General features: G+C 51.2%; 1 protein-coding gene across 2 annotated transcripts; it reads right to left on the reverse strand.

Annotated features, from left to right (window-relative positions):
* Positions 1-1,911: 1,911 nt before the first annotated feature.
* ALDH3A2 (aldehyde dehydrogenase 3 family member A2) lies at positions 1,912-23,776 on the reverse strand. Of its 2 annotated transcripts, XM_058675939.1 has the most exons (12): positions 23,635-23,776; positions 23,330-23,491; positions 21,670-21,901; positions 20,557-20,642; positions 19,169-19,377; positions 17,298-17,415; positions 15,572-15,713; positions 14,058-14,224; positions 12,572-12,671; positions 5,855-6,090; positions 4,959-5,080; positions 1,912-2,101 (listed from the first exon to the last, which is right to left on the reverse strand). In XM_058675939.1, exons 2-11 carry the CDS (start codon positions 23,480-23,482, stop codon positions 5,000-5,002), a joined length of 1,524 nt encoding a protein of 507 aa, XP_058531922.1. In that variant the 5' UTR covers positions 23,483-23,491; positions 23,635-23,776; the 3' UTR covers positions 1,912-2,101; positions 4,959-4,999. The 2 variants fall into 2 exon arrangements, with proteins under 2 accessions (XP_058531922.1, XP_058531923.1); XM_058675940.1 differs by lacking the exon at positions 4,959-5,080.

A 23,776-nucleotide genomic window follows, 5' to 3' on the forward strand; every position in this document is an offset into this window, starting at 1 on the left:
GGAAGGGAAATGGATCATCAGTCAAGGCCACAAGGAAAATGTGACCCTGGACATGAATGTTCAGTTCCATGTCCCTCTCAGGGGCTTCCTCTCATGGAAAGGCAGGGGAGACCGTGTCGTGGTGACCCAACACCTTAGTGACCTTCCACCACCCAACCAGAACAGCTGGGTGCACAGCACAGCAAAGCAATGAGGAAAGGCTAGACCCACGCCAGCCCTGCCCCGAGTGTGTTCCGAGGTCCTTCGGCATTGAGGCGGAAAGGACCACGGTCCAGGAGGGCTGGGAATCACACACTGGTGCCTCAAAGGTTCCATGAGCTTTGATCCTTTCTGTGCAAGGTGCTTTGCAGAGGGTTGCCATGGGGACCACTCTCTATGTGAGAGCCTGGGCAATAAGGGCTCCTCCACCAGGCTTACAGAAGCACCTGCTTGAGGTGAGCAGGAAGAGGAGGCTGCCCTAGGGAAGGAAACCTACATGCTCCAGCCGCTGCCACACACACACACACACACACACACACACACACACACACACTGCCTAGGAGGGTGGAGAAGATCTTCCAGGCCAAGACTTTGTAAATGAGAACAGGTTGACCAGGAAAGCTGACACACGCCACCTTTCATAGATAAAGGCAACAAAAGGAGATTTATATTTGGGAGGAAATTCATGCTCAAGGGGGTATCTCCACAGGCACAGATGAGGGTCCACACGCAGTGTTAGCATTCCCATCTATTTCACGGAATTGATTTATTTTGCAAAGTATATTATGAGGTAAGCCAATAATGTAGCTGAATTAAATTTGATAAAGTATATTAGATGAGAATTCCACAGTGATATTTTGTTATTGATTTTTTCAAACGGCTGATTATTCTGATAGTTTAAGCAATGTTGAACTAAGCCAGGTCAGTGGTTAATTGCTGGCACCTCACACTGCGAAGACGGCGGGACGTGTTTCCGACAGCGTTAATGGGACTGAGGATTCACCAGGGCCAGCCGTCCGTTCTAGGAGCCGCAATCCCTCAGTCCCCGGAGTTCCCTGCTTGGCCCAGTGCAGCCTTCCGCCCGAGGTGCTGAGGGGCCGTGTCTCGCTCGCTCACCAGGTCCTTTGCCACCCTCCAGCCCCGTCAGGGTGGCCACTCGGCTTACTCCCCACTGCCTCACTCTCCCCGGGACTGCATCTCCCTGAGAGGCTGACAGCCCAGTCGTCCCTGCCAAGGCCTCTCCTTCTGAAGGAGAAATCCCTGAAGTGTGGTCAGAGGGAGCTCTCCGAGGGGTCATGAAGGGAGCTTCCCTGGGCTACAGAAATCAGAGTGCAAGGTTTGTCCCTGGAGAGTCACTGTCCACGGGTGGGCTGGGGGTGGTCCTGCGAGAGCAAAGGTTTTGTATAATGACTTCTGTTATTGCAGCTTTAAAGGCCACTTAGGTTTTCTGCAGCGGGGAATCACTGTGAGGATGGTGACACCTGCGTGTGACGGTCAGGCCCTTCAGGAAGCCGAGGAGTTACAGGATGCCCTGAGTGGTACCAGTTGCAGGAGCAGCTGTGGATGGCCACGGTCGGCTGTCACGGAGGGTGTGCGAACATGAGAGGACAGGACAGCGGGTCAGAGGGCCTCAGGTCAGGCCTTCAGGTGCCCCAAGGTGAGGGGAGACCCACCCCCAGCACAGCAGGGAAGACCCCAGCTCGGCTCTGACTGTTGAGCGCAGCTGGCCCTGCACGGGCAGTGCCGAGCACCAGAAGCTTCGCCAGGTGGTGAGGCGGCAGATCCGGGGAAGGGGGTGTCTGGTGGCCTCATCCATCCCCAAGGGCACAGATGCAGCCCAACAGCTGCTGCTCCCCAGCCCAGGCGCCAGGACCCGGTGAGCACAGTCCAGAACAGCTTCTCTGCCTCTCTCGCTCTCGGGGAACGCTGAGGTCTGGCTGAAGGGTGAGCTTTATTCACGGAGAGTGGCAATGACTTCCGGGGTGATCATGGTACACTTAAGCAGTTTCTACTTTTCAGGGGCAGGATTTACAAATCACAAGTTCATTAACCTCTTTGTGGAAGAACGATTCAGCAAGGCAACCAGGAGCTGGACGAGGGCCGCTCTTCAGTAGTATCCAGTCTGCAGGGAGGAGAGGGCAGCCAGGTGACCCCACGGGTGAGCAGCCTGCCCACAGCCCGCCATGTGTCATGCGCTCAGCAGGGGGACCTGCCCGCAGCTCCCACTCAGGAGACTGTACATGCACTGAGGCAGACAGGCCGTGGGTCCCTAAGATGTGCAGTGTGATAAAGGGGACGTTTTTCATCAAAACACACACTAACAACATACAAACATACACACCCACTTGTACAACAAGACAGGCAGTGATGTCCGACAGCAGTGAGGTGGCATCGCCGTGGACAGGAGTTAAAAACAGGCAGTTATACCACCCCAAGAGTGCATAAACCGGGATTGAGAGAGACCTGGGAGGGAAATAGTGGGCTCTTCCCTCTTGGGTTACTACTCCTGCGGGAGGGCACGAAAACTAGGACAGGGGCTGGGGTGGCTAGACAGAGAGGCACTCAACAACATCCATGAGGGCTGGATAGTTGAGCTGGTTAGATGGAACTAAGCTTTAATACCCATTGACATGTGCGAGAGCTAAATGGGATGTGGGACAGACTGGACTAATCTGCTACACTTACTGGCAAACCAGGGTAGGGGGCGGGCCTGGTGGGGGTTATTGCGGGTCACTCTGACTAGGCTGCAGCTCCCACTGGTTTATGTGAGGGCCGAGTATGTACTGGGCAGAACCAGGCTGGATTGCAACACCCATTGGTTCCAGTGGAAGTCGGGACTGAAAACAGAACCAACCCAGCAACTGCAACCACCAGCTGATCGTGGTGAAGAATCTGGTCTGGGAATACCTCAAAGTTTCTTTGGGGATCTCCCCAGTCAAACTGTTGGACTCAGAACCCTAGCCAAGAAAAGCCAGAAGACAGAACAGGTCAATCAACCACCTCAGCTATATGTTGGCAGCGAAAGACTGGGCAAATGGAGACTCTACGATGGACTATGTCAAGCAGTGGATTCTTCAACGACCTCATTGTGCTTGGAGTGGTGAGGCTGGCAGCGATTCATAACTGGTGAACTATCAAAACCGCTTGAGCAAGTATCTCAGAGCATGGCCTACATCTGGGACTTGGGGTGGGTGGGAAACTGGGTGGGGCTTCTCCCTCAATATCCCCTTTTACCTCAGATACATGATGGAAACAATATGGACATAATAGTCTTACCCACTTCCCTATAGCCCTTGAACCTTTTTACTGTAATTAACTAAGTAATGATTGTCAAAATATAATAATGAAAATATATAAATAAATAAAATTAATATAAATAAATTAATTTTTTAAAAAAAGCAGGCAGTTATTATCCTAGCCTTTCATAAGGAAGCCGAAGTCCCTGTGGTTTTGTTCCTGAGAGTCAGAAGTGGTCATGGACTTGATCGATGCCGCCGAAGCTAAACAAGTACATCTGTGGTCACCACCACGGCTTCAGGGGGTGACAGCCCTGTGACGGCTCTGCCTCTCAGACCCGCCCCACCACAGCAGGTTCTGCCGAGTGGATCCGCCACGGGCCGGTGCGCTGGTGAACTTGGCTCTGAATCCTTTCTAACTGGGTGGTGCACGGGTCAAATGAAGCCCAAACACACAACCAAATGGGTAAGCTGGCAAGTGCGGAAACGCCATTTCAGAAAGCTGGCTCCCCCTGCAGTACTCTTCAGAATCGTTTAAAATAAAAGGCAAGAAACAGGATTGAAACGCTCAAAGGAAAGTGCACAGAACCAGCAAAGAGGAAAATAAAACTTTCCCTAGTCCCAGAATAAATAAAAAATAATGATAATAAAAGGTTGCATCATGCTGGAGGCATCAGGCAGCAGGGATGAGGCCGAGAAGGAGTCTGGAAGGCGGCCTGGGCAGTCACTGATGCCAACTCCCTCGCTCTGTGGACGGGGAACAGCTGGGACAAGCGAGGGCGCGTGGCAAGGTCAGTATCACGGCCAGGACCAAAGCCACGCACTCCTGATCCCAGCTGAGGGTTTGTCTGTGTTGTTTCTCTAGCCCTGATGGAAGGCCCCTTTAGGGATCTCAGCACGGGCTACCAAGGGGCCTGGCATCTGAGGGAGTGCCCCGGGCACACAGCAAGCCTGGGCAGCTCAGCCCCAGCTCAGCCCCAGCACAGCCCCAGCTCAGCCCCAGCTCAGCCCCAGCTCAGCCCCTTTGCACAAGGCTGAGGAATTCCAGGCAAGAAGAGGCAGATCGGGCTCGGAGAGTAATGTTAACGGGACAGAGACCCAAGCCTGCCTCCAGCCATTCTTCGGCCTCAGTCATTTGGGGGAAAAATAAGTGTATATTTGGGAAGGAAGGAGGGAGGGCTACAGGAGGGTGGAACCCCTATGCTTCTTAATCTGTATCATGAAAACTGTAAGATCCACTCATATAGATTTTTCAAATAATAATAACATAATGTAAAAGACGTGAGCGCAGTAAGGCCTGAAGTCATACGAGGCTTGATTCACTACACCACCTACTAGGAATTCCACAGTCTAACCTTTTTTCAAAACCAAGCACCTCAGAACCACTCAGAGATTTTCAGATTATTCTCAGGTTCCAAACCCTGCATTCAGTGTCTAGCTGGCGGCCTGGGGCCGAGGGGCCGCACATCCACCCGGGAGCCGAGTGCACAGGTTCAGCACTGAGGCTCCCACCGGGCTGTCCTCTCAGGAAATGACGGGCACTGCCCCGCTGCCTCTCAGACCCTGAGCGACACCCCAACCCAGAGTCGTGTCCTAGAATTGTGGGCAGGTGGAGTCGTAGCAGCTTGATTCTCTGGGCCAAGAAGCATTCCCCTCCCAGCAGCCCCTGGCCCTCCTCCTACAGCCAAGCAGGTGCCTGACTTGGCCCATCTCACACAGCGAAATAAAGCAAGGGGTTCCTACCTCACTTCGCACAGACAGAGCTGGCCCTTGAAATCTGTCCATCACTGCTTGCCGGACCCACGCAGGCTGTGAACTACCAGAAAAACCAACAGGGCCTTTCTCCTCAGCACAGCTTGGTATTTCTGAGAAAACCCAAATGATTTCACATGCAACTGCCAGCTCCCGTCCCACCACACGTGAGATGAGCCCTGATGTGTCATCGAGCTGCTTCTAATCAGTGCCTCCTTCTCGTGTCTCATTCCCCCACTGACGCTGTCAGCATCTGCCATGTGTGTCCCGGGCTGGCTGGCTGAGCACTCCCAGCACACAGTCATCTTTCTCCCTTCCGTCACTCTCCTATCCTCCTTCACCCCAAAGATACACAAACCACCCTTGGGTGTGAGGGTGAGGGTATGGAGGCAGCCCTTTGCTGAGCCATCGCTATGGCGACCAACTGCACGTGGTCATCAGCTCTGCAGAACCAAAACTGAGAACACAGCTCTCGCCAAGGATGGTTCGCCACTCCGTCCCCTCAGCATGCTCGACAGGGACAGGAAGGCCACACACAGCACGGAGCAGAGGGCTGGTTAGCACAGGAGCTGTGAGCCAAGGCTCCAGGCATTTCAGGCTCAGGCCAGAGGTCAGCACACTGACACTCGGCCTGGGCCACAGGTGCTCCCACTGACCCTGCAGCAGGAGGAGCAGCTGCAGCCGGAGAGAGGCCTGTGGGTCAGCCTGGCCCCCACTGCCTCATCACTGCACACTCTGGCTGACCCTGTCTCAGACCCTGAAAGTTTCCCCCAAGGCCCTGATGGAATGCGTGTACAGAAGCAGAGCTGCAGGCAAGCACTAGAACAGTGCACGGTCCCCGCCAGGCCTGGCCTGGGCCTAGGGGCCCTACCGGAAGGAGCACTCACCTTGATCAGCACAGCGGCCAGGATGCCCAGGACAGCGAGCAGCAGGAGGCCCAGCTTCCCTTTGTTGAACTGTTTGAGCAGAAAGAACTTGGCCCACTCCACCTTGGACTGGCTGTTGGGAGGGTACCGGAGCTTGTTGGCACCTTCTCCCTTCAAACTTTTTAACAAACAGGATCGCTGATGAGAGAAAGTGTCGAAAGTGTGTTTTCCGTGATAAGCTCCCATCCCGCTGTAACCTTAAAAAAAAAAAAAAAAAAAAAAAAAAAGACCGTGCGGGTTTTAGACAGGCGACTCGGCTCAGCTCACGGCCCTGGGACTCCCCACCACCTGACTTACAAGGTTAGGGATTTAAGCACAGGGTCCCGCTCTGGTTAAGCTCATGCTAAATGCCAGCCATAAAACTACTTTGTGATAAAAACTGTGCTATTGGCACAGGAAAAAATAAAGGAGATAATGAAATCAGAAAAAAAAAAAAAACCTACGCAAGCAGGTGTTTTCTTGAGTACAGACAGTGCCTAAGGATGGTTCTACAACATGGGGTGAACTGATGGACTGACTCTTTGGGGGAAAAAGATAAAGTGGTGCTGGGGCAGTGCGATGGCGTACACATGCTGCGGTCCCATATGGGCACAGGTTCATGTCCTGGCTGCTCCACTTCCCATTCAGCTCCCTGCCTGTGGCCTGGGAAAGCAGCAGAGGACGGCCCAAAGCCTTGGGACTCTGCATGCACGTGGGAGACTGGGAAGAGGCTCTGGCTTCAGATCTGCTCAAGTTCCGGCCGTTGTGGCCTCTTGGGGAGTGAACCAGCAGATGAAAGATCTTTCTGTCTCTCCTTCTCTCTATAAATATGCTTTTCCAATACCAAATAAATAAATCTTTAAAATAAAAAGATAAAAGGGGTAGAGTAGCCAGGTGCTGTGGTGGCACTGCAGGCCAATTCTTTACCTTCAGCGCTGGCATCCCATATGGGTGTTGGTTCTAATCTCGGATGCTCTACTTCTGATCCAGCTCCTTGCTAATGGCCTTGGAAAGCAGCAGAGGACAGCCCAAGGTTTTTGCAACCACATGGGAGACCCTGAAGGAGTTCCTGGCCCCAGGCTTCAGACCAGCCACTCTGCTGGTGGCAGCCATGTGGGGAGTCAATCAGCAGGTGGGAGATCCGTGTCCCTGTCTCCCTGTGTATCTCTTTCAAATAAAACACAATTTTGTAAAAGGATGAAAACTAAAAGAAAAAGAATAACAAAAGGATAAAGGGAGACTCTTACATTCTGCAACATCCCAAATAAAATTGTTGGTTAAATGTTTAAAGAAAAGGCAAAACTTGGGCCTAGCACAAGGGCTCAACGGCTTTGTGTGCGCCAGGATCCCATATGGGCACTGGTGTTTGTCCCAGCCGCTACACTTCCCATGCAGCTCCTGACTTGTGTCCTGGGAAAGCAGTAGAGGATGGCCTAAAGCCTCGGGATCTTACAACTGCATGGGAGACTCAAAAGAAGCTCCTGGCTCCTGGCTTTAGATTGGGCCAGCTCCAGCCATTGTGGCCACTTGGGGAGTGAAGCAGTAGACAGAAGCTCTTTTTCTCTTTGTCTCCTTCTCTCTGTAAATCTTCCTTTCCAGTAAAAATAAAATAAATCTTTAAAAATAAAGGAAGGAATGAAGGAATAAAAGATGGATGGATGGATGGATGGATGGAAGGAAGGGAGGGAGGGAGGTGTTGTGGGCTAAGGAGTTGGTTAGCACTGGTAAAGCTGAGCACTACAGGGAATGGGCTTGGGGCTGAAAGCACCTGGTCTAATGGATCTCAGCTGTATCCAATATTCTGCTAATGAGGGTGTGGGGGAAAGAGTAAACAAGAACTAGGTGAAAGGTCAAGAGAGGAGGCCATAAAAGCAGACCTCGGAGAGAGGCGGGGGAGACACTTCCACCATCTCTGGTCTCCGAGTCGGTGCCTCATCCCCAGATCCTTCGCTGTGTCCACGTTACTGGCCTAGTGGGCCGGAACAGGGAGGGAGAGAGGGAGGGAGAGAGGGAAGGAGGCAGGGAGGGAGGGAGGGGACCCAGCATGGTAGCCTAGTTGTTTAAGTCCTCGCTTTGCATACACCAGGATCGCATATGGGCACTGGTTCATATCCCAGCAGCCCCACCTCCCATCCAGCTCCCTGCTTGTGGCTTGGGAAAGAAGTCGAGGACGGCCCAAAGCCTTGGCACCCTGCACCCACGTGGGAGACCCCGGAAGAAGCTCCTGGCTCTGGCTTCCAATTGGCTCAGCTCTGGCCATTGAAACTACTTAGGCAGTAAATCAATGGACAGAAGATCTTCCTCTCTGTCTCTCCTCCTCTCTGCACACCTGACTTTCCAGTAAAATTAAAATAAATCTTTTAAAAAACAAAAAGGGAAGGGAGGAAGGGGCAAACGGTGAAGGGAAACGCAGCTGGGTATTGCCATGTCACAGCAGGGAAGCCATTCTTGGGCTGCTTTCCAAAGCAGAAGCCATGAGGACACACACCTCAGGGCTCAGCTCTCTAAAAGTTTCAAATCACAGGGAAAAGTGAGAGGTTAGAATCTGGGGAGAAATGCTCCTTACAGATGCCAGCAAGCATTTATTTTCTTACAGTAAAAAGTCACACATCGTTAGGGAGAATTGAACATTGCAAAAATATCAAAGGGCATTCATAGAAAATTCACAGGAGAACTAACAATGTTTCAACCACAGTAATAACTAAAGGAATGTGGATCTAAGTAACAGCCCTGCTTTGGCCAGCAAGGTGGTCACAGATCAGCCTGTGGACACTCACACACGACGCATGGGAGCATGAGGTGCCCTCTGCCAGGCACAGTTTCTACAAGAAAGAAACGGGGCATGAAGACGGGGCAGGAACTGTGCTGCAGGAGGCGACGCTGCCCCTTAGGATGCCCACACCCCACATCTGAGTGCCCATCCTGGCCGCTCTGCTCCCAGCCCAGTTCCCCGCTAGAGGCCTGGGGAGCAGTGGGAGCTGGCCCAGGAACCTGATCCCCCCGTGCGGGAGCTGCATGGCGCTGCTGGCTTCAGCCCGACTGCAGCCATTTGAGGAGTGAGCCAGTGGCTGACAGGTTCTCTCTCTCTCTCCTCGCCGTCATTCTGCCTCTCAAACACATATAAGTACATACATAAATCCTCTCTTTATGAAAGTCCAGGAAGACAGGCATTCCTAAAGAAAAAGCTCTACAGCGCTGGCCCACGGACCTGCTGGTATGCATGAAGCCTGACACCAGGAAGGGGTCTGATGGAGGAATCTGAACAGTTCCTCTGACAGGACACTGACCCTACAAATAAACGCAGGAAGCATGGAGGTAAACAACCCAGAAGAGGCTTTGGAAAGTGACCCACTGGAATACACTTGGCTCGGGTTGGGGCAGACCAGGCTGAGTCAGTTCACGTCATCCACTGGCAAATCCGAGTGCTGGAACTGTGTGGGGGCCTGGCCAGGTTTGGTTGCGATAAAAACAGTACAAAACACAAAATGCCAAGGTGAAATGGCCTGTGTCAGTAAGGAATGCAACACCCAACCAGCACACCTCCCACTGGTTTAGGTGAGGGACGAGTGTGTGATGGGCAGAGCCGGGAAGAGCTGCAATACTCATTGGTTCCAATGGAGGTCAGGGCTCAGAACAGAACCAACCCAGGGGTTACAATCACCAGTTGATCGGAGTGATGGACTGTGGCGGGCACTGTGCTTACTAGTAGTGCATGTAGGAGCCTGGACTGGGAACACCTCAAAGTTTCTTTGGGGATTCCCCTGAACAAAATGGAGGAATCAAAACATTAACCAAGAAAAGACAGAAGATGGAGTAGATCAATCAACCACCTCAGCTATATGTTTGCAGCGAAAAACTGGACAAGGGGAAACTCTAAGATGGACTATGTCAATCAGTGGACTCTGCACCAGCCTCATCATACCTGGACTGTTGCTGATGATATGTTGGAGCTTCTAACTGACCGAGGTGACGCTCTGCTGGCTCTGCCTTCAAACCTGAGAGGGCCTCCCTAAGAGGCCGTTGAACTTGACTGGACAAGTGGGATGCTGGACTCTGTGTAGTGTGAGCTTTTAATTAGGGAATCTCAACGGGACTTGAGCTGTGGTTATGCATCAAGGTGAAGGAACTCACCATGGGGGAAGGGTTTGGGGTGAAGAGGGGAGAATCCCAGTACCTATGAAATTGTGTCATGTAATACAATGTAATTAATGATTAAATGAATAGAAAAAAAAAAAAAAGAAAAAGCTCTAAGCTGTACACTAAGATAGGAACAGCGCTCACACATCGGAGTCATCCCATCTTTATCTTCTATAGTGTTCTGCTTCTTCGCACTTTTTAAAAAATTTTATTCATTTATTTATTTATTCGCCACTGAGCTTTTATGAGTGTTTAGAATCAGAAGGAAAAGAAAGATTTTTGTTCAGAAAACGTGTAAGCTGCTTTTAACAGTTACTTAATTTTTCAGATACTTTTCTGAGAAAATTAATGCCACGCTGCACAAAGATATGTATGTTCTGTAAAACCAGAAACACTGAAATCACAAAATCTTATACCAGAAGTGTGTCATGCACATGTGCCACATTCCACAAAGGGACAGTGTGCAGTCACTAAATCCTGCCCTGCAGGCACACTGCCATGGACAGTGTACTGTCCTGTGACACCCAGGCAGGGCAGGGCAGGCAGCAGGACACCTCGCTGTCGGAGTCCAGCCACCACCTGGGCAGACACATGCAGGAAGCCATACACCAGCTGCCAGGTGCTATGAGCACCTTAGGATTTTTCTTCTTTACACCGCAGTTAAAGGTAATTTTTTTTTTAATCCTTTGGATTTCTCTTCTGTCTTTCACAGTTTTTCTTTAAAAAGACTGGGTGGGGAAAGGTTTGTTTGATTTAAGGAGGATAATGTTGAGTGATGTTAGTGGACAAGGACACAACCCACGTTCCTGACTGTACAATACGAGGGCACTGATGATCCCACCCACAACTACAGAGCCACCTGCTCCAGCAACCCAGGGGAGCCAGGACCCCGTGGGGAGCCCAAGCAACAAAAGACATCAATCCTTGGAGAACCTGGGCTGTGGGGATGGGTGTTGTGGCAAAATGGGTAAAGTTGTGACCTAAGACACCAGCATCAGGGGGTGGTGTTCAGGTTGCTCCACTCCCAATCCAGCCTCCCGCTAAGTGCCTGGGAAAGCAGCACAGGATGGCCCAAGCACCTGAGCCCCTGCTACTTATGTGGGAGACCTGGAAGAAGTTCCTGGCTCCTGGCTTCAGCCTGGCTCAACCGTGGCCGTTGCAGCTATCTGGGAGATGAACCAGCACATGGAAGATCTCTCTCTTTGTCTCTTCCTCTCATAACTCTGACTTTCAAATAAGCAAATATTGAAACAAACAAAAAAAACCAGGGGGTAAGGGACATATTGTGGCATAATGGGTTACACCACTGCCCGCAATATCAACATCCCGTGTCTTTCTCCTGGTTGCTCCAGTTCCAACCCAGCTCCCTGCTAATGCAGCAGGGTGTGGCCCAGGTCCTTGGGCCCCTGAGCCCCTGTGGGAAACCCAGATGAAGCTTTGGCTTCTGGCTTAGGCCTGGCCCAGACACAGCCCTGGTGGCCATCTGCGGACTGAACCAGCAGATGCAAGATCTTTGTCTCTCTCTCTCTCTGGTAACTCTGCTTTTCAATGAAATGAGTACATAAATCTTTAAAAGGGCAGATGGGAAGGAATTTGGGCTGTACAACTCAAGTCATTCCAACTGAAAGCCCAGATCCGTGGTGTTGGCCTCTCCCCAGCCCGCTCCTGGATGTCAGGCATTCTGTGGGTGCTGGTGACAGGCTTACACTCCAGCAGCGGACCTGAGCGCTCACCAGCCCTGGTACAGGTCAACGTCTCCTTAAGCAGCACGGCTGGTCCTGCCACACTGTTCCGCCTTGTGCTGCAGAAGAGCCGATTTACAGTGCCCTAGGAGGGGGCAGGATCACGGAGCGGCGCTTGTCCGAGCTGGTTTTCATTGTGAGAATTGTGACAATCTGTTGTTTTGTAATAGTCCTGTCAGGCAAGCAGGCAAGCCTGCCACCCAAGTCCCAGAGGAGCGATGAGGACCAAGGGGGCCCCTCTCAGGAGTAGGCGGGAGGAGCGGGCCACATCCCCCCCCTCCCCCCCCCCCCGGGAATAGGCTGTGTCCCCAGGGCCGCCTGGGAGCTTAGTGTTTCCTGGGCAGCCCTTCCAGGACAAAGGTTCCTACACTCTATCTCCCACCACAGAGTTGAAGGACAGGCCTCTCCTCTCCACAGAGGCCAAGGGAGGACTGTTTTCACTAAAGGATTGTTTGCCTGGAAAACAAAGGGTCTGTAGAAATCCCACTGACTGCTCTCAGGTCCCTGGCATTCTCACATTCCTTCACTGCCTCATTTACAAAAGAATAGAAATAGGGAACAATCAGAGAGCTTACTAGGGAATTAGAGACCTGATTCCTGGCCTCCTCTGTCTGAAAGGACAATCAAGAGGCTACTGAGGCCAGACAGAGAGCAGGGATGAGGGGAACTGAATGAAGGGCCAGGTGAGGCCCTGTCGGGAGAGGACAGTCCCATGGCACCCAGAGGAAGCAGCGGGAATGTCCTTAGCAGCCTATGCCTGACGCGTAAGCAGGAGGTGCTTCTAGAATATTCTCCAGGAGCTGAGGAAAGCCGTACTCACCCACTCCTCCAAAGGGCAAGGAGTTGAGCGTGAAGTGCATGATGACGTCATTGCCCACGACACCTCCGCTGGATGTCTCATTGATCATCCGTTTGATGAGCTAAGGGAGGGACCAAAGAGTCCAGGTCACTGCACTGTGTCTAAGTGGGCACTCACGACTGCCCACACAGAGGGCTGTGTGCCCTGGGACCATCTACTCTCCCCAACCCCACCTGCTTTGTGTGCCAGCAAGAGTTCTTGGTTTGGAGGACACCATGCCAAACAGATCAACAACCCCATGTGGCTAATTTAGCATACCTGACTCAGATACATCTAGATCACCTCTAATCCGAATGTCTGAAATCCAAAACTTGTTGAGTGCCAACATGACGCCACACGTGCAAAGTCCATACCCGGTTACATAAAAGGTCTACAAAACAGGAGAGCTCCCTAACAGGAGACAGCTCTCCTGTTTACTCGACAGTCTCCGTGGAAACACAGGAGCGCCACAGAACACGGCATAAAACTACCTTTGGGCTGCACATGTGAACATTCAACCAGCTGTGTGTCCAGATTTTGCTTCTACCCCTGAGATGCCTCATTATGCATATGCATGTGTTCCAAACCCTGAGGCGATCTACCACACTTGTGGTCGCAAGCAGGGCAGAAAGGGGAGGCAGCCCTGAACCTACGGCCTATTGTAGCAAAACGCGTCAGAACACAAAGGCGAAGCTCAAGTCTGGACTGAAGTGACCCACTCAGGTGACCCACTGCTGGGACGTGTTCCCTATCCATTTGCACCTGGCCGGGAGACTTCCGCCTGCTGCCATCTAAGGTCACTTTCAGTGTCACAACATCACTTTGTACACAGCCACGCTTCCCCAAGGGCCACATGTTGGTCTTGTCCAGACATCGGGACCACGTGTGATGGCACTGCAGCTCCAGAAGCCATCCTGACTCCCTTCAGCTGGTCCTGTTCCTGCCCACTCTGAGGCCAGTGTCCCTAAGCAGCAGTCACTCAGTGACCTCAGTATCTGACCCCTTGAGGAAGGGGCAGAGCTGCCCAACCTGCCGAGACCCGTGAGGTGTGCCAGCCAACAACGCAGGAACCCCAGATGCCACTGCTGTTTACACAGCAGGCCCATGCAGCCCCATCTGAATGACTGTGAATGCCATCTTTGTGAACGCCATATGGGGCGGCTTCATACGCTACAGGGCCCTGCAAGTTAACATGAGAGAAGTGTCTAATGCTGGGTCCTCTAGTCTCCCATTCAATCATACAGCAGGTGTCTGTGAGTCTCGCTGCTAAGGTCTCACCCCAGGGAACAGGGGAGCAGGCTCAGTGATAACCCCGGGGCCTCATTACCCAAGACAGCCATCTACAAACACCACGTCCCTGGTGCACGGTGGCAGGACACCAACAAGATTCATCATTTGCTGAGCAGCGAAGAAGGAACATGACTTAGGACAGTCACTATAGCACTGAGCCGTTCCCCGCCAGGCTTACCTTGTCATTATGAGAAAATACATAGAGGGCCAGGGGCTTCTCACGTTCATTTATGAAATGGATAGCTTCATCTGCATTCTTCACGGGCACTATCGGGAGAACTGGCCCAAAAATCTCTTCTTGCATCACCTTGGATTTGGGATCGACATCGGTCAGGACTGTGGGAGCTGAAAACACAGGACATGGAAACGCTACAGTGGAGGGCTTAAAAAAGACAGGAGGCTCGTCCCACATTTCCCTTCTTTCTTTGTGTGCCTCACCTGTTTGTTCTACCCTTTCCCACGCCCCCTCAAGTGAAGTCTCCTGAGAAAAGTCCCGAGTGGGTGGGTGAAACCACACAAATATTGTCTCCGAAGTACGTGACTGAGGGGGGGTGGGAAAGCTGCGAACCTAAGTACCTCCTCCTCATTTAATCCTGCACACAGCCACACCCATCTGAAACTGAAGGTTCTGCCACACGCAGCAGAGACGGTGCCTCTGTGGAGCACATTAACACCGCCACCAAACCCTCTCCAGCCCAGCAGGGCCTCGAGGCGGCTCACCGTAAGAGGAGACGCGTTCTCTTATGACTTAAGTCCTTCAAGTTTTATAGTTTTTTTGGTTTTTGTTTTTGTTTTAAGCTAGGCTTTTTGGTGATCATCCTATCTGGTAAGACGGGATAAGTGAAGCTAATTTTGATTTGGCTTCTTTGCCAGCCGAACATATCTGTGATTTTATATCACCTTGCATGTGTTTTTAGAAAGCTGAATTTAAAACTCAAACTAATACAGATTCACAACAAAAACAAGAATTAAGAACACAAAGAAGATGAGCAAATAGTAAGCTCAAGCATGACAGGTCAGGACATGATTTCCGGAATGGGCCTGGTCACGGGGGGTGGGGGGGTGTGGAACTGTGCTGTTCGTCCATCCGTAAATGGGACACAACTGCACACAGAACTTCAGCCTCTCAGGGTTGTTGGGAATAGAGGCAATTATATCACACCTGTGTAAATCACTCAGGTGATGCAATAAAACACGTTTACATATACACAGTTGTAAATAGCCTGTTTAAAGGCGGTACACCAGAAAGCACTGTTTGCACGGGTTAGTGACCAGGCACTGCATATTCAAGCTTCTTTAGGGTCGGTATGTAGTGTTAGGGGTTGCACATGACTCCCCTGCTCTGGCAAATCTCAGGCAGATATCTAAACTCTGAAGTCTTCCTGTGAACGGCTGATGGATGCAGGGTAGTGGAGAGGTGGTCTGGTGGGAAACCTTCTGGTCCCTGGGTGTGTGCCCTTAGAGGGCAGCTCCTGAGAGACGCTTGGTTCTGGTGCAACTATGGCTCCATTGCTGCCACACAGCCTCTGCAGACACAGTGTGATGGGACCACCTAATCCTGAGCTGTAACCCCTGTCGATGGAAATGAACTTCACCCTCCCAAAAGCCCCCCTGAGGTCTTTGAGCAGAAGTAGTGTCAGGGAGACCTAGTGACTGCCCTGCTTCTCTTAGGGCAATGTGAATTCCCATTACCTATGTAGCGCGTGGCCTCATCCGTCTCTCCACCAAAAGCTATCTTTTGGCCTTCAAGTAAACTTTGTATCCTCTTAAAATGACGAAGATTGATGATCCTTTCATAATCTGGAGACTCTTTTATGTTTTCTCCATAAAATTCCTATTTAAAACAATATGAGCATTTACATGTCACAAAGTCCCCATGCATGGACTTTTCAAAAAAAGCTGTAGAAATTGCATATCATGAAAGAAAATGCATATATTTGAAATGTTTTGCATCCAAAAAAACCTACCTTTACACTCAATTTTTCATGGACTTTTGACTGCTCCCTCAAATTTTACTTACTTTAATAGGGGCAAAATTCAACAGTGACCCCAAACACCTCCCAACACACACACAACTAATTTGACAGTTGTATTAAGATAATAAGAGTAAACTTTTTTGCAGGTCAACGACAAGAAAGTAAATCCACCCATTCCCCCTCAACACCATCCCTCCACACACACAGACCGCAAGATCATTTCCCATAGTTCCAGAAAGTTCCCAAGGGTCCACTGCAGTCCATTAACCCTGGGTTTGCTGGGGCAGGGCTGGGGGAGAGGGTAGGTCACTCATTTTTCACATACTACCTCTGTTTCTCCTTCAATAAGCTGCATATAGTGGCAGCAGGAACCCCAAAGTCAGCCACCTGCCCATTACAGACCTTTGTCCTGTTCGCTTTTCTATCTTCTCTGCCCTGGTTGACCTATGAGATCACTCTTCATAGGGTCAAAGCACAGCTTTGGTCAATCGCCATGGGAAAAGAACCTCAATAAGAACACAACACTTACTATGAAAACAATCACAAAATTACTCCAGTGATTCCAAGCGTGCCCCACTTCACAGGTACCCGGCCAGCCTCTCTCCCATCCCACAGTTCCCTTCATGGTCTCCTGGTCTGCACCCACTCTCAGTCTTACCCAGAACACCCAACTCCCCTATCAAGACCCCACCTCACCCTGAGGACCCTGCCTGGAACATATCATGAAGCATCTCACAAAACTATGGCACACAATTTTGGCAATTCTTGGTCCTTTCTCAAGTGCTCAGTTAAGATTTGTTGAGTGAATAACGATCATTCCAGAACTTTCTTTCACCCAGGGGGCTGAGTGGCCCCCTCCCACCATGGACCTCATTCACATTGATCATTTGTTCCTCTCTACCCATCTCAATTCTACATTTCATTCCCATCTCAGCTTAGGACACTACCAAGCAGCCTTCCTTGATTTCCTAGCCATAGATCTTTAAAGATCCTGATAGACAACATATAAAGGGTCAATGATAAGGGCATATCTAGTCGACTCACTCTTTCAAATTTCTGGTTATTCTAGCCCTCTCCAAACGTAAGAACTGACATCCTTTATAGGCAAAGACTGATATACCAAAGAGTTCCTGTTTATTTGTAAGAGATTGGCAATATTCTCTTGGAAATCATAGATGCACAGCTAATTTTTAAGCATATGCCATAATCGATCACAACAAATCAATTAGACTTCAAAGTGGACTTAACAACAGCCTAATCTTGATTCTAGCACATATCCTAGGAAAGCTGCACAGACCATTTCCGATTAGCCAGGAAATTAATTCAGTTGCAAATGCCACTGGAATTTTCCTGGAAGAGGGAATGGAGATGCTGCCCACAGACGTTCACCCTGATTCTCACCCTTGTTGGAACCAGTGCCATGAGATGTGTTGAACACAAACCTTCACAGTTTCCTTAATCTTTTGCACAATTTGGTCCTGGAGTTGGGCTTCACAGAGAATGTAGTCGGGAGCAATGCAGGTCTGGCCAGAGTTCATGTACTTCCCCCAGGTTATACGTCTGAAGGAAAAAAACAACAGCACCCAAACCTGCTTGAATATTCATCCGTTCAGCACTTGTGCATCGTCTAAAAGGCTTGCAACTGAAACGCCCTCATGTGTTTACTTCACTATTGGAAAAGAAAATGAAAACATCCCCTCATCAGTCGGTTGGAACTCAGAATTCATTTTCCCACTGAGGCTGAAGATTCGTAGCAGCAGGAGGGTTCTTCAGCCAGCTGAGGGGAAGCAGCTTCTGACATGCAGGGAGGCTGCAGGCTGCTGCAGGGACACAGCCGTCCAGCAGCCCCTTCCACCTCCTGCTCCATCCAACGGCTTGCCTGGATGACAGGAGCTGGGTATAGGCTTTGAGTCCTGCTGGCACAATGCTCGGGGGTACAACAGGATGACCACCAGTGTCCCCTCCCCAACCAAACCACTCTCCTCTGAGTCCTTCTCTACCTTGGAAAGCCCTTTCTGTGCAGACAGAACCTCACAGCCTCGGCATTCACTAACTCAGGGTCTCTTGTGCAAGTCCTTACATGCTACCTAAGAAACCAACCCTGGAATCCTGACCGAACTCCCCACATCCTCCCCTACCTTTGCTGCCTTGTCCCTGACAGGGAGAGAAAGCCACACCACCTGGGGGACAGTGTCAGCCCTGTGTTGGGGACTTTGTGTAGGCTCAACTTGACTCAATAGGAAGAATTTGAAACCTTTGATTTCCTAGTTCTCAGACTCAAGATGCTAGTCACAGGTGAATAATGCTACTTTCGTCAACAAAGGGTCTCAGTTAAGAGATCCCGTGAGGGCCCATCGCGGTAGCCTACTGGCTAAACTCCTCGCCTTGTATGTACTGGGACCCCATATGGGTGCTGGTTCATAACTCTGCTGCTCCACTTCCCATCCAGCTCCCTGCTTGTGGCCTGGGAAAGCAGTCGAGGATGGCCCAAAGCCTTGGTACCCTGCACCTGTGTGGGAGACCTGGAAGAAGCTCCTGGCTTCAGCTCAGCTCAGCTCAGCTCCAGTTGTTACAGCCACTTGGGGAATCAATCAACCAGTAGATAGAAGATCTTTCTCTCTCTCTGCTTCTCTCTGTAAGATTGACCTTGCATTAAAAGTAAATAAATCTTAAAGAGAGAGAGATCCCGTGATGCCCTTTCAAGTTGGGAACTTAAGGTTTGATTAGGTACACACAACACTCGGCATTATCTACTTCCTGGGTCTTCTGCCAGTACTTCTTGCCAGATTCACCTGCCATGTATTTAACAGAATTTGGGTTTGGGGCTTTTTTTTTAAAGATCTTTTTAAAAGATCTTCCATCTACTGGTTCACTCCCCAAGTGGCCACAATGGCCTGAGCTGAGCCAATCTAAAGCCAAGAGCCAGAAGCTTCTTCCTGGTCTCCTACGTGGGCACAGGGTCCCAAGGCTTTGGGCCGTCCTCCGCTGCTTTCCCAGGCCACAAGCAGGGAGCTAGATGGGAAGTGCAGCAGCCTGGGCACGAACCAGAGCCAGCATGGGATTCTGGTGCTTGCAAGGCGAGGAATTAGCCACTAGCCCATTGTGCCAGGCCTAAGAGAAAGTTTATTCTTGAGGACAACCATGTGATGTAGGGACCTAAGTTCACCAAGGGGCTGTCTGTGGAAGTTCTGTTCTCTCTGGAGAACAGCAGCCACCACCGCTTCATGGTGTGTCCTGGTGGCATTTGAACACAGGCATAAAGAAAAACTTTGAAGTGCCGGGAAAGCTCAGAAAGCCAGAGAACAGGCCTCACCTGCAAACAGTGTCCAGGTCACAGTCTCTGTCAACGTAACATGGACTTTTCCCTCCCAGTTCAAGAGTCACTGGGGTCAGGTGCTTGGCGGCAGCTTCCATGACAATCTTCCCGACGGCAGCATTGCCTGTATAGAGGATGTGGTCAAACCGCTGCTTCAGAAGCTCTGTGGTCTCCTGCACACCACCATTGATGACCGTGTACAGATCCTGGGAGAAAGACAAATAAACGCTGCGTGGCCAAGTCAACACCGGCAGCTTTTCCAACGTAAACACGAGGACCGAGTCAAACCAGGAGAATGTCAAGCCCCGTGAAGGGTGGGAGGGCTGACCAGGCACAAGCGGATGCCAGAACTGCTGGCGCCGGAGCTCACCAGCCCGGATGGAACTGCCACGGCTGTGAGTGGCTCATCCTCCCCAGGACACTCACAGGCACAGGGATCACCCGCCTGATCTGTACTACTGGCAATCTCAATGCCAGGCAAAGGGCAGCGGTGCAGCCAAGTCCTCTGCGTTTTGATTCCCAGGGGTTTCTTCCACAACCCCTGACCTCTCGCTGGCTTTTACATCATCCTCCTGGGCGGGATAACCACAGCTATTAGAACACAATTAGCCGCAGGGCTGCCAGAACCGTGATAAGACGGTAATGTTACTCCAACAGCCAGAAGCAGCCTTGAGGCCAGTGCAGGTTAACCTGAGTGAGGCACAGATAGGAATTCTGATGTTGTCTTTTGAGGAAAACTAAGTGACATTCCTCCCTATAGCCACTGCACCTGGAGCTCACAGCCACCACTCCACACTTCCGCCCTGGCAGACAGGAGAACCCTGACTCAGAGATGAATCACCCTCCTCTCCATGCAATCAGCTTTCAGTACTCTCAAATGCTGACACCTTACCCCCGACGGTCATGTGCACTCTCTCAGAAGGCCACATTCTTTCTTAGTTTTCATACCATAAACATGCTCCCCCTTCCCTCTTTTTTAAAGCAGAAGTATTCTTACAGAATCGCACAGAACTATATTGTTAGGATAGAAGAGAGAGTTGGCATCCAGCACACTACCAGCCTCTCACTTGACAAACCCACTAAATGAATACACCTAAACCCTATGCTACTGTAAATAAGGACGAAGACAAAATATCAAATGGCAAGAGAGCCATAAACATCTGCAGGGCCAGTGAAGCCAGGGGCCTACATATATTGTGGAACCAGCATGTTAGGTTATTCCATAGGGTATTTTAGAACTTGACTTCTTATATTAAGCTGGTTGGTGGGGACTCAACAAAATAGCAAACAGATGCCTGACCAACAATCACATGCATCAGCAGGAAAGCCAACGTGTGCTTTCCACAATAAACAAACACGCTCCTGATGGAACAAGACCTTCTTACCTGGTCTAAATACTGAGGGAGGAGCTTGGCCAAGACCTTGGCTGTATTCTCACTCAGTTCGGAGGGCTTGACAATCACGGCATTCCCTACACAAAGTACAAAGCAGAGGAGATCGATTCTTGAGTAACTTTAATAGTTACCAAAACGGTGCTCACGCGGGGAATTCAGGCTGGATGCTCCAATTGCTTCTGCTCTTCCTCATACTCAGCATCATCTTCCTCTTCCTTTTCACTTTGTCCTCAAACATGAACAGTTTGCTTCTAATTAGGGTCACTGGCAACAGGCTCAAGCAGCCTGTCCTACCTCTTCCAGCTTTCTGGAAGTTTCCTCCTTCAAGTCCTTGATTTTCCTTCCTACCCTGAAATTGTTGGGCAAACAGGCTGCATCAACAGAGGCTGCTGATCAGGATCCTGCAAAATGACAACTTAATCTCTTGGCCCTTGCTCTATCCACAAGCTAGTAGAACTATTCTCATAGTCTTTACCTGAATGAAGAAACTGGTCAAGCAGAATCACATGGTTTGTCTAGGACCAGAGCCAGCCACACATCACCATAGCACGCCTGACTCCAAACTCCCGGGCCTGCGGCCTCCAAAGGCTTTGCACCTTTACAGCTTCATTCGCTACCCAGGCGGCGATGAGGCACAGCCATGCTGCAGTGGGTGCCGTATCCCAATGGGTGACCCTCCGCTTGCATCCCATTTCAGGTGTGGTTCTGGTCCCGGAACCTCCACTAATGGTCCAACTTCCTGCTCATGTACACCCTGGGAGGTAGCAGATGATAGCTCAAGTGCTTGGGCCCCTAACCCTGCCTTGGGAGTTCTAGATGGAATTCCAGGCTCCTGCCTTAGCCTGGCCAAGCACTGGCTATGGAGGGCGTCTGAAGAGAAAACCAGGGAGTAGAACATTCCCTCTCTTTCTCTGCTGCTCTGCTATTCACACATGAAAATCGACATTAAAAAGTAATCATTTGAAATCTCAGCAGCTCGTTTAAAACACACACACACGTAAATTCTCAGCATATTGCTGCTGTAAACCAAAGCTGCTCAAACCTACACACGCTATAAGAGACAAGCCCCTTCTCAAGAGGCACGCAGCAGCCAGCGGCACAGACCTGCGGCGATGGCTCCTATCAGCGGCTGCATGGTGAGCACGAAAGGGTAGTTCCAGGCTCCGATGATCAGCACGACCCCCAGGGGCTCTGCCTGAATGTAGGCCTCATCCAGCATGGTGAACAGGTTCTTCTTCACGGGTTGGGCAGTGATCCATTCGGGAAGATTACGCAGCATAAAATCGATCTCCCCAAGGATGGCAATGACTTCCTGACTGTAGGCATTGAATTCGCTCTGTGGTAAGAGAAGCCCAGTTAACCTTACACAAGGAGGAGGACACACTTAGCCCCGATTTTCAAAACTCCCAGGCCAGGTGCCCCTGCCGTGACGGCTGGTCTGTGTTCCAGACTCCAAACCCTCAACAAGCATGGGCGATCCGAAAGCTATGCAATGCCTCCAAATGCTTCTCCATTGAGTCCTGCCTTCTACCTCAAGCCTAAGCACCACCTCTTTCAGGAAGAACTCCCTGATTAATGCTGACTTGCCTGAGTCACACTTCTGAGCCCACAGCAATCAGTCTCTTGACCTGTAGCTTACTATTTACCCTCAGTAAATTGCTTTCTAACTATATTCACGCGTTGTCTGTGGATGTTCTGGTTCCTGATCAAGTTTAAATCTCCAAGGCAGGGCCCTTAATCACATCTTTAGTAGTTCTTTAGACACACGTTACATATTTGATGTTGGCAAACAAATCATTCAGACTTCCTGGACTCTTAATTATGCCACCTTGTTGATTTACTACCACAGCAGTGTCACAATCGCCAGGGCTACCACTCCTACAAATACCTTCTCGGAGGGAAACTCACAAAACTAGAGCAAGGCCTTGCCACACCTCGAGTGAAGCAGAAACAAGGTGAGAGCAGCACCAGTGGAAAATACAGGGCAGAAGTAGGTGTTCCTGGCACAGTGGTTGGCATGCTCCTTGGGATGCCCGTGTCTCCTCCCAGCTCCCTGCTCCTGCAGAGCGCCCAGCAGCGGCAGGTGAAGGCTCGGGTAACTGGGTCCCTGCTACCCAAACACTGGGAGACACAGACTGAGTTCTGGGATTCCGGATTGGGCCTGGTGCAGCATCCGCTGGGTGCCTTAGACAATCCTGTGCACAACTTCCGACCTTGCTACCCAAAGCGTGTGTCCGCGGGAGACAGCACAGCCTGCGTCTTATCTCACACACGCCCCCAGACCCGCTGAGCACCAATTCCCATTTTAACAAGATCCCCAGAGTTTGAGGAGCACAAATGTAATCACAGAGTCATGAAGGGGAAATGAGAATGCAACCTTTATACCTCCCCACCACCACCAAAAAACCTCTTCTGCAAAAGAAGTCGTAAATAAAGTTGAAAGACAAGAAATGACCCAGGGCATAATACCTAGAACACACAGCGGCCCTAGAAAGCATATGGAAGTGAACATGAACGCAACAGGAAAATAGAAATGGATCAAGCGATCCAGGCAAGCACGCCTAAGGAGCTAACTAAGCAAGGTTTGGAGGAAAGTTCCCCGGGCACTTCTGCTTTATCGATATTGCTGTCGGGGGACACTCCCCACCCCCGGATTGCGTAATCACAAAGGAGGAGAAAAAAAAAAGAAAAAGAAAAACAAGAGCTCCGACAGAAGGCGGTCCCTCGATGCAGCCCCCGGTCCCCCTCCTCCGGCCGCGCGCACCTTGCACAGGTCGGCGGCGATGGCCCCCAGGATGTCCTTCTCGCGCTCCTGCACCATCTTCCGCAGGGCTTCCAGCTGCTGCAGCCGGAACCGCAGGGGCCGCGACCGGCCGGATCGGAACGCCTGGCGAACCCGCTCGACTTCACGCTCCATGGCCTGGCCCTGAGGGGAGAAACGACAAGGTCCCGCAGGGAGCCGCGGCCAGGGCGGGGGCCGTGGCGGGCCGAGGGTCCCGAGCGCGCAGCCGACCTCCCTCCTCCGTCCTGGGCGCCTTCCCCCTGCGCCGACGCCGACCCGCCACCCACTTGCAGCACTCCGGGACTCAGGCGCCCGCTCGGCCAGGACTTCAACCCCGGCCAAGTCCAACTGTCCGTCCCCCAACCCCGGGCGCGGCAGGGCGGGGCTCGACACCGAGACGCGCTCCTATTGGCCCCGGCGCCCCACGTG

The sequence above is a fragment of the Ochotona princeps genome, chromosome 17 (assembly GCF_030435755.1).
Source record: "Ochotona princeps isolate mOchPri1 chromosome 17, mOchPri1.hap1, whole genome shotgun sequence".
NCBI classification, from domain to species: Eukaryota; Metazoa; Chordata; class Mammalia; order Lagomorpha; family Ochotonidae; genus Ochotona; species Ochotona princeps.

Coding starts and splice junctions, on each gene's coding strand:
- ALDH3A2 (XM_058675939.1), bottom strand. CDS start 23,482: ATGGAGCGTGAAGTCGAGCGGGTTCGCCAGGCGTTCCGATCCGGCCGG. Junction 19,378..20,556: donor TCCCTCAGTATTTAGACCAG/GTAAGAAGGTCT, acceptor TCTTTCTCCCAG/GATCTGTACACGGTCATCAA. Junction 12,672..14,057: donor TATTTTCTCATAATGACAAG/GTAAGCCTGGCG, acceptor TCCCTCCCTTAG/CTCATCAAACGGATGATCAA.